Raw genomic sequence first — 9,711 nt, forward strand, 5'->3', positions numbered from 1 at the left:
TTAATGCCTTCATTGAAATCACAATGACATTTCCATGTAATGCCCAGTGCTAGAAGTACTATTGGTTTCAGTACTCAGTATCAGTCGCTACTTGATGACCTGCTCGCATTAGCTCAACCTTTTTAGTTATGAGATAGATCTTTTTACCAACAGTGAGACGCTCTACTTGTTGACCTGCTCGCGTTAGCTCAACTTTTATAGTCATGAGAAAGACCTTTTTACCAACAGTGAGATGTCCGCACTCACCTCCCTCACTTAGACTTGCTCCACCCCTTGGTCCGCCTGGTGCTCCAGCGGCAGCTCCGCACCCCGATCCTCCGGCCCCGCCTCCTGCCTTTCTCTCCGGGCCATCAAGCTCGTTGAACAAGCCATCAAAGCCCGACTGCTTGGCCTTCTTGTCATTGTCATCTCTGTCCAGGAATCTGGAGAAGAAACTTCCCTTGTCGTCGTCGTCGTTCTCTCTCTTCTTGTCGTCACCAAAGGAGAAGATTCCTCCTTTGTCACTCTCGTCCTGATTTTTCTTGTCTCCTCCGAAGAAAGAGCTCAAGCCTCCTTTGTCCTCGCTTGTGCCTTTGACCCCGAGTGCGTTCTTCACCATGCCCCCCACGATGTCCCCTGCGGACACACAAATGGACACACGGCTTGCTTTCCACGGGAACGTGTGCGGGCCCTTTGCTCAAGCTCGCTTTTCATTCACACACTCCACATTCACTCAAGAAGATGATGAGCAGAAGATGAGACCCTATATGCTGTACCATATTGACCTCCAGAGGTGGGCACATGTTTAACACTTTCTACTACTTTCTACTTCCTAGCCCTGTTGTGGACTAACAGAAAACGATGTACCGTACACTGTTTCAGCTCTTGTACGTTGTGTTTAGACCAGAGGTGTGAGCAATGTCTTTCCCGTTTGACACGTCTCCCTCGTCCAACACAAACATGATCTGCTCCTCAGCAAGCTCCGTACTAGCACGATCACATTGAGAAGGCTGTGGACCCGACTTGGTAACCCCTAATACTTGTTTGACCTGTTACACCGCATCATGGGACTGCTGACAAAATGGAGGAGGCCAACGTAAGAAGCATCATCACGTTCTCTACTTACCCACATGATCTCCAAACATCTCAGCCATTTTGTCCATCTTCGACGTCGGTGAGTGTGTGCGTGTATTAGGCGAGGTCAGGTCACTGAGCGCGACTCGCTTTGCCACCTTTCTCTTATGGCTGCACCGGGAAGTGGCCCTGACCGTACCGGACGGGCAGGTTCCACCTGTCGCTCGCCAAGTGTGCGTGTGCGTCTGACTCACCTGAAAGGCAGAACAAACACGCTTGTGTTTGAGTTGGAAGTCACATGATTGGCCCGCAAGAAAGGGTGGGTGGGCCTTGGCAATGTGCACATTTAAAAACCATGACCCAGAAAAGACGACACATTCACCTTTGTACTCGACACCAAAGACTGAAGTGAGTTGTGGAAAAGCATTTTTCTCAAGCTGGGTCCAACAGCTGTTTTGAACCAATTTCTAAATGTGGAGTTGGCCGGTTTGAATCAGCACAGAACATCATTGCACGTTGTGAACAAGATCTTCATGAACAAAGATACAATCTTTATGGTCAACACATTTTAGGTTGAACATGTTTCGGTTGGCAATGACAGTTTTCTTTCATTTCCACCTTTGCACCACGTTTGAACATTTCATGTTGGTTCGGCAACCCACTCTTGACGTTTTCCAGCGTTTTCTGGGGGGGATGCGTCTTTACTAGAGCGAAGCTATTGCTCCGGCATACCGGTGGCATGTTTGCAGATCTTGTTTTTATTGAAGGATATCGGTGCAATTATATTTGCGCTGCTTGCTTCAATGGTGAGGCACTACAACCTTGAGCAGCTCAGCCCCCCGATGTGGAGCTTGAAAGTTGATGTGGAGAGCCGGCGCTAAAAGAGAGAGCGGAGAATTCTGCCTTTGTCGACAAAGGACTGACTTTCTGCCATGGGAAACGCCAGTTGCTTTTTTCCACTCAGTCAGCTACAATGCGGCGCATGCAGTGATGCCGTGTGTGTGATGTCTGATAATTGCTGCCTGAGTCTATTTTTAAGTTATAATCAAGGTGGCAGGGTGTGCACAGAATGTCAACACAAGCTACGTCTATTTGGGTGTGTGTGTGCGGTTTCCATGTTGAAAGCTGAAACCACAAGCAACTGGTTTTCTTTGCTTTAGCAAAAAACAACACGGTTGTATTAGCAGGCTTTTCACCAGCCAGCCCAAAAATGTAAGCAGAGTGACATGGCTTTTGTCGCTTTATTTCATGGAATGACAGTTGTACACATACAGTTGCCCTTTTAACAAGTTGTGGAGGAGCTTGAGGTCTGCGCTTTTCTAGTCAAACAGTCCACTCAGAGCTTTCCCAATTCCTGCGACAAAAAAAATGAAAAGTTAGAGTTGGACGTCATGTGTAGCATTCACAGCGAAGACCGGGCACAGCCTTGTTTTTCTAATTCACACTTGACAACTTACCTGCTCCACTGTCCTCCTGCTTCCCACCAGCCATGGACAGGACATCAGTCATGTCAAAACCTTTCTTGTCCTCCTTCCTCCCACCGACCATCTGTAGTACGTCCCCCACGTCGAAACCTTTTTTGTCCTCCTGACTTTCCGCCCCTCCTCCTCCTCCAAGCTTGGATAGGCATTCCTCTGCAAAATCCCCTGCAAAAGAAGCAGTTGACTTGTTTCGCGTCAGCCCCTCTGCTCTTGTTTCATTGAAAACAACACACATTTGACGATGTGTTACTGTGTTGATGCAGCGAACCAAGAGTCCTATTGTCAACCTGAAATGGATTTGTCCCACATAAAGACCCACCATTGTGCTTTCAAGCTCAAGTTGTAGAGAGCAATGTAGGAATGTTCACTTACCTGCTTTCTCTTTAATCATGTTGACCATAACCTTCTGGCCCGTCTCGCTCTCAAACAATTTGTCCATGTTGTTGACTGATGCCGGGTGGAGGGAGGATGCTTGGTCTTATAGCGACAGCGGTGTCGAGACCAGCAGGTGACGCCCTGCTGAGGAATCAGGTGGAGCGCTCAGGAGTCACAGGCCAAACCTGTGGTACAGGTTGGTGTGACAACCAATCAGACTTTCTTCACATGTTCTCCATAATGGCTCATCAAGCTCACGTGTCTTAGCAGACACCTTTTGAGAACCAACACCCAAAAACTGAGCAAAGGATTCCTTTCACACAGATTTCTCCCGACATTGCTTGGGGTTCAGAGAGAATCCTCATATACAGGACGAGTGGAGACTTTTTTTCCCCAGAGGAATAACATTTGTCAATGTACACGAATGTACCGCCGTCCAAATCGTCTCTGTGTTGTTTTTCTTAGTCTTTGTTCAAATCATAAAAAAACCACGCCAAAGACTGTTACTCAAGGCCAATTGTGGGGCACTCTCTGGGTCCCGAAATTTAGACAGACCTTAACATGGACAAACAAAAGTAGTATATTGCTAAGTACATAAAGACCACGGAGTGCCAGAGCTATTGCAGCCTTCCCTCATGATTGCACTTTGGTGTGTTTGTGAAGACTTCATGTCTCAGTTTTGGTTCCGCAGTTGACCATGATGTCGTCTTCCTTAAACGCCGAGACTGGCCTCGGAAGCTGTTTCATCATGCGCCAGGATTTCTGTCTTGCTAGTAGAGGCGCGCATACATAAGGTCTGTCGGAAAAGCCTGCGCACAGCAGAAAATAACTTGCGTGTCCTGCGTTGCCGGCGGACTTTCAGGGTTTCTAAGTTCACCATCAGTAGCTTGAGGAGGGTGTTGTCAAAACTCAGCTCGTTAGACAGAAAAGCCTCCGGCAGCTCGCGCATGCAGTCGAACTCTCGCAGGATCTCCTTGACGACAGCCTTCATCACCTTGTTGATGCTGTAAATGTTGGCCTCTGTGATGACGCACAAGCTTGGGTCCTCCAGTACCATCTTTGACAGACGATGGATAATCGGCAGTGTGTCGCGAGAGAGAACGACTTTCTTATGTTTTTTTTGGATGCGCGTTAGCAGCTGGACGACAAGCACCGCCATGAGCGACGTAACCATCTCCTCCAGAACAGAGGCCGATCGGCCTGGCGTAACTTCTGAGGATGAACTTTTTGGCTGGGAAGCCATTGTGGGCCTGTGCAAACGCTTCTCCTCCGCAGAAGGCGGGCGGAGCGGCGACGGCCAAGCTACACGTACCACCCCGGAGGCTGGAGTCTTTGCTTGTGCGCTGTGCGTCTCCAATGCATTTTGGCTGATCCTGCTTTCCGTGGTGATGCTCCCTTCCTGCGTGTCTGGTGGGCTTTCGGACTTAGTGTTGTCCGAGTCGACGTCCTCCTTTGTTTGTGGCATCACTGTCCCCATAATGAGCGTGTCGATGTCGTTCAAGCAACCGTAGACCTCATCGGCGTGGTTCTCCCTCGTCACTGGCTCCATTTTGAGCCAGAGGAGCAGTTGCTGCACAAACTTTGTAGAGGTGTCCTCCACCATTTTATGCAAGACTTGGATGTTCTCCGGTTTTTCCTCATCCACCTCCAGGATGAGCGGCTCTGAGAAGCGCCTCCACACAGCGTCTGACTGAATCGTGGTGCGATTGGTGGTCATGAAATGGTAGATTTTATCTGCCAGGTCTATTGAGAACTTGTCGGCTTCGAGTCGTATCTCGTCCACGTCTATGCTGACACCCTGGGGCGGTAGTGCCACCTTGTGGAAAACATCCTCAAGACCTGGCTGGATTCCCTGGAAGCTGAGCAGATTATCACCATCCGGTGCTGGAGTTCCTCTTCGGGACTCCTCTTTTTCCCTGCGCATCCGCATGCATCGACAACGAACCTTTTCCAGTTCAAATGTCAGCTGGTCAAACTTCTTTTGGCAAAAGTTCAAAAAGTTGCGTTTGCGAGCAAATTCATTGCTGCTGTTGGGTGACGCGCAGGTTTCAAAGAACTCGCAGAGTTGATCCTTGATCAGCCCAAGATTGAAGTGAGGCATAGAAGAGCGACTGCGTCCCTCCTCCAATGATTCAGGGTAGTGCAGTTCGTTGATGATGGTTGTTACAATTTCTGCTGCTGTTTTCTTGAGATTGCGATCGGTCCTGACTGACTTGTCCTCGCTGTCGGTCCATTTGCGTAGAATGTTCATCACCGTCTCTGTGGTTTCTTCACGGTTGAAAATGCACATGTTCCCACCCCTTGAGTCACAGGGAGGTTCCTGTCTGCTCTTTTGGCGCCAGCACGGGCGGAAGCACATTGTGTACATCTTGCTCAGGTAAACCTTAAGTGCACCACAGGCTAGTTGCACCATCTTAGCCAGAACCTCTATCTTGGTGAAGGTGCCCGGGATGTAAATAAGTGGCACCAGCTGGCTGGCTGTGTTGGTGGCTGATGACAAGGTGTCATTGACTCTCTGCGAGATCTCCCTCTTGAAGAGGGAATCCAGCTTTTGGGAGCTCTTGCTGCGCTGCTCCGGGACACTGAGTGCCGAGGCAAAGGCGGTGCTCAATCCCCCTTCCACTTTGAGCCTCATTCTTTTCTTCTCGGCACTCTGAATACGCTGCTTAAACTCTGGGATGATGACTCGAATGGTGTCGGCACAGAGTTTCTGCGTGATGTCCGTGCACATGTCCGCCAGGATGACCTGCGTGGCTGAGTCAATGGTCCCTGTGGCCAGCATGCTCCACTGCGCTGGCTGGATGCACTCAAAGTATTTCTGCACCAACGGGAGGATGACCTCCGCCTTGATGCAGTGATTCTCCATCTCCATTGTTGGGCTGTTGTTGACTTGTCTGTCGCCAAAGTATTGGCAGCTGCTCGGGCTCCTGCAAGTGCTTTGACACCTTTGTGACATCACAAAGCTTTTCATAAGAGCAACAGAGTTGACAACAACTTATGGTTTTTGTGACCACATAGTGATGAGGTCACAAGGCTTTTTAGCACACAATCACTTCATTATGTCATTGTGTGCTATGCAATCGATTATTTGACAATGCAACTGTCATTTTGAAGAAAAGCAATGAGACGGTGATATTTACCAATGAACCAACCCTTGGATTCTGACAGCTCTTCCTGCATTGTTCTTGCTACTACTGTGATTTTCCATGCATAATGTGCAAAATGTAACTAATTTATTGTCCTAAAATCTGGGGTGCGCATTATGCATGGGTACAACAATTTTATAGGAAAATCTCCCTCGAAATAAAACTTGAAATCACCTTTCTTCTTGTTTGTTGTCAATCGCGCATCGCATTCAGCCATCCTGGCCAACACACAGTCAGTAAAATTCATAATTGACGATACATCGTTTGATGCGATGGTGCAATCCAGGATGGTTTGTTATTGTCAAATATTGTTTGTTTTTTAATCTCCATTGCAGACCGGATATCATACGGAGGCCGCCATGACAGAAAGCGCAGAACGGATCCCCAAGACACGTCAATCGCGCATCGCATTCAGCCATTCTGCCCAACACACTTAGTCAGTAAAATTCACAATTGACGACACATTGTTTGATGCGATGGTGCAATCCTTGATGGTGTGTTATTGTCAAATATTGTTTGTTTTTTAATCTCCATCGCAGACCGGATATCATACGGAGGCAGTATAACTGCGCATGCGCACTATGGATCCGATGCGCAGAACGGATGCGCAAGACACGTCAGCTAGTATATAAAGAGCGAGAGTTCAGTTCTCTACCTATTAGTTCCAATTCACAGTTTAATTAGCAGTTTCAATCAGCAAATAACAAAATGCGTATTACAGGTAATATTTTATTTCACAACACTTTGCCTTGTTCCTTTCTTCTCTGCTGTTCACTTCAAACACGCTCCATATGAACACAATGCTCTCGTATCAGACGCTTGCTCGATCACCTGCTCGTTTGCTGTCACAATGTACCCTACACAAATCTGAAACATTTCTCCGCTATCGAGTTTACTAGCGCATGCGCAGTGATACTGACCGGCAGAATAACATCCGGTTGTTCCCAAATATTGTCTTTTTTCTGAAATAATTTTATGTTTACGGACTTAAGAGTCAAAATTTGGGTGCGTATTATACATGGGTACAGGCTTTTTTCCAGCATCGACATGCCATTTTTAGGGTGCGTATTATGCATGGGGGCGTATTATACATGGAAAATTACGGTACATGATGCGTTTGTAGAAAAGATTTTCCTGTTGGACTAGGGCAGCTCGGTGGCGCACTGGTTAGCACGTCCGCCACACAGTTAGGAGGGTGCTGGTTCGATTCCACCTCCAGCCCTCCCTGTGTGGAGTTTGCATGTTCTCCCCATGTCCATGTGGGTTTCCTCCCACATCCCAAACCATGCTTGGTAGGCCAATTGAGCACTCCAAATAGCCCCTAGGTGTGAGTGCGGATGGTTGTTCGTCTCTGTGTGCCCTGCAATTGGCTGGCAACCAGTTCAGGGTGTCCCCCGCCTCCTGCCCGATGATGGCTGGGATAGGCTCCAGCAGCACCGGTACAGAAAATGGATGGATGGATTTTCCTGTTGGACTTGGCAGGGTAACAAACGTCCTTGCTCCTAGTTTGAACAGTGCCTGAATCTCCTGACGTCTTCATGAACACTGCATACCTTGACATCTTAATGGCTCCTGCCAGAACGGACTTGCTCTTCTGATTAAATACCAACACAGTTGTATATTTATGTTGCCTATATGATTTTGTTTTCATGTCTCTGTTTAGTAATGTGAAGAATTGACGCGTTCTTCTTGCAAAAAAATTCTAGCTGCATATTCTACACAACAAATTCTTGCCCATGTGGTGGCCCGGGGGTTCCGCTGTCGACCAACTTCTCCTCATTACCCAAGGGCTGGTGTGAGGAAGCCCAAGCCAACCGCTGGGAATAACTGAGCTCGTTGCTTAAGTCCTCGTTCTCGGGCGGGGTTTTTGGCCAAGGTCCGTCCCTGTCCAGTAGACCTGCTAGCGGAAGTTTTTGCGGAATCAAGGTGCCAGTCACCAGCACGTCTATGTCGTTCAAGCAACAGCAGACTTCATTGGTGTGGTTCCGTCTCGTCACCGGCTCCAACTTGAGCCAGAGGAGTAGATGCTGCACAAACTTTGTAGAGGTGTCCTCCACCATCTTATGCAGGATCTGGATGTTCTCCGGTTTTTCCTCATCCACCTCCAAGATGAGCAGCTCTGAGAAGCGCCTCCACGCTGCAGCTGACTGGACCGCTGTTCGGTTGGTGGTCATGTAACGGTAGATTTCATCTCCCAGGTCTCGTGAGAACTTGTCAGCTTTGTGTCGCAACGTGTCCACATCTATGCTAGTATCTCCGGCTGGTAGCGCCACTTTGTGGAACACGTACTCGAGACCTGAGCGGACTCCCTGGAAGCGCAACTCTTTGTCAGCCTCGGGGGTCTGCAGGACGCTGCCAGGCAGGCAAATCGCTTCGTCCCAGCGGATCCGCATGCAGCGACACCGGAGCTTTTGCAGCTCAAAGGACAACTCGTTAAACCTCTCTTGGCTAAAGTTCAAAAAGTTGCGTTTGCGAGCAGATTCATTGCTGCTGTTGGGTGACGCGCAGGATTCAAAGAACTCGCAGAGTTGATCCTTGATCAGCCCCAGATTGAAGTGAGGCATAGAAGAGCGACTGCGCCACTCCTCCAAGGTTTCAGGGTAGTGCAGGTTGTTCATGATGGTCTCCACAATTTCAGCCGCCGTTTTCTTTGATTTGCGATTTGTCCTGAGTGAGAGGGACTCGTCCTTGTTGTCAGTCCATTTGCAGAGAATTTGTTTCAGCACCTCTGTAGTTTCTTCCTGGTTGAATACACACGCATCAACGCACTTGGAATCAAAGGGCAGTTGGTGTCTATTTTTTTGCTCACAACATGGTCTGAAAGACTTTGTGTATATGGCCATCTTGCTCAGGTAAACCTTAAGCACACCACAGGCCTGCAACACCATCTTGGCCAGAACTGCTATCTTGGTGAAGGTTCCCAGGCTGTAGACATGCGGCACTAGCTTGCTGTCTGTGGTGGTTGCTGCCGCCAAAATGCGATTGACCCTCTGAGAGATCTCCCTCTTGAAGAGGGAGTCCAGCTTTTGGGAGCTCTTACTGGGCTGCTCCGGGACAATGAACGCCAAAGCGAAAGCGGTGCTCAGTCCGCCTTCCACTTTGAGCTTCATTCTTTTCTTTTCTGCACTCTGAACGCGCTGCTTAAACTCTGGGGTGATGACTCTGATGGTGTCGGTGCAGAGTTTCTGCGTGATGTCCGTGCACATGTCTGCTAGGATGACCTGTGTGGCTGAGTCGATGGTCCCTGTGGCCAGCATGCTCCACTGAGCTGGCTGGATGCGTTCAAAGTATTTCTGCACCATTGGGAGGATGACGTCCGCCTTGATGGAGTAGTTGTCCATCTCCATTGTTGGGCTGTTGCCAAATTGTTGGCAGATGCTCTCGCTGTGAGTGTTTGACACCTTTGTGATGTCTTAAAGCTTCCTTTTGCCAAAGAAGACAACAATGTGCGGCCTTTGCGACCAAATGCATACTCACAATTCTTGATGATGACGTCCCAAAGGCAAACGGGCTCTGCATGCAGTGTGTAATGACTCTTGCTAGTTCGCGATCCAAGCGTAACACTAACTCTGCAGAACCCTGTCCAGAACATTTCATTTGCTGGTAAGAGGACAAACTACAGTGGGCTACATGTAAAGTTTTATTTTGAAGACGTA

The 9,711-nt window shown here is 48.6% G+C and overlaps 1 protein-coding gene across 3 annotated transcripts; it reads right to left on the bottom strand.

The window, feature by feature from the left end:
* Window positions 1-2,275: 2,275 nt before the first annotated feature.
* Window positions 2,276-9,704, bottom strand: LOC133158009 (uncharacterized). Of its 3 annotated transcripts, XM_061284773.1 has the most exons (4): window positions 6,976-9,704; window positions 2,907-3,094; window positions 2,511-2,699; window positions 2,276-2,407 (listed from the first exon to the last, which is right to left on the bottom strand). In XM_061284773.1, exon 1 carries the CDS (start codon window positions 9,400-9,402, stop codon window positions 7,771-7,773), a length of 1,632 nt encoding a protein of 543 aa, XP_061140757.1. In that variant the 5' UTR covers window positions 9,403-9,704; the 3' UTR covers window positions 2,276-2,407; window positions 2,511-2,699; window positions 2,907-3,094; window positions 6,976-7,770. The 3 variants fall into 3 exon arrangements, with proteins under 3 accessions (XP_061140757.1, XP_061140755.1, XP_061140756.1); XM_061284771.1 differs by having other exon boundaries at window positions 2,907-7,742; XM_061284772.1 differs by having other exon boundaries at window positions 2,511-2,821; window positions 2,907-7,742.
* Between the last annotated feature and the right edge of the window lie 7 nt (window positions 9,705-9,711).

The sequence above is a fragment of the Syngnathus typhle genome, linkage group LG8, assembly GCF_033458585.1.
Source record: "Syngnathus typhle isolate RoL2023-S1 ecotype Sweden linkage group LG8, RoL_Styp_1.0, whole genome shotgun sequence".
In the NCBI taxonomy this organism is placed as follows: domain Eukaryota; kingdom Metazoa; phylum Chordata; class Actinopteri; order Syngnathiformes; family Syngnathidae; genus Syngnathus; species Syngnathus typhle.

What these genes read in the sequence shown, in the direction of transcription:
- LOC133158009 (XM_061284771.1), bottom strand. Translation starts at nt 5,880, where the DNA reads ATGAAAAGCTTTGTGATGTCACAAAGGTGTCAAAGCACTTGCAGGAGC.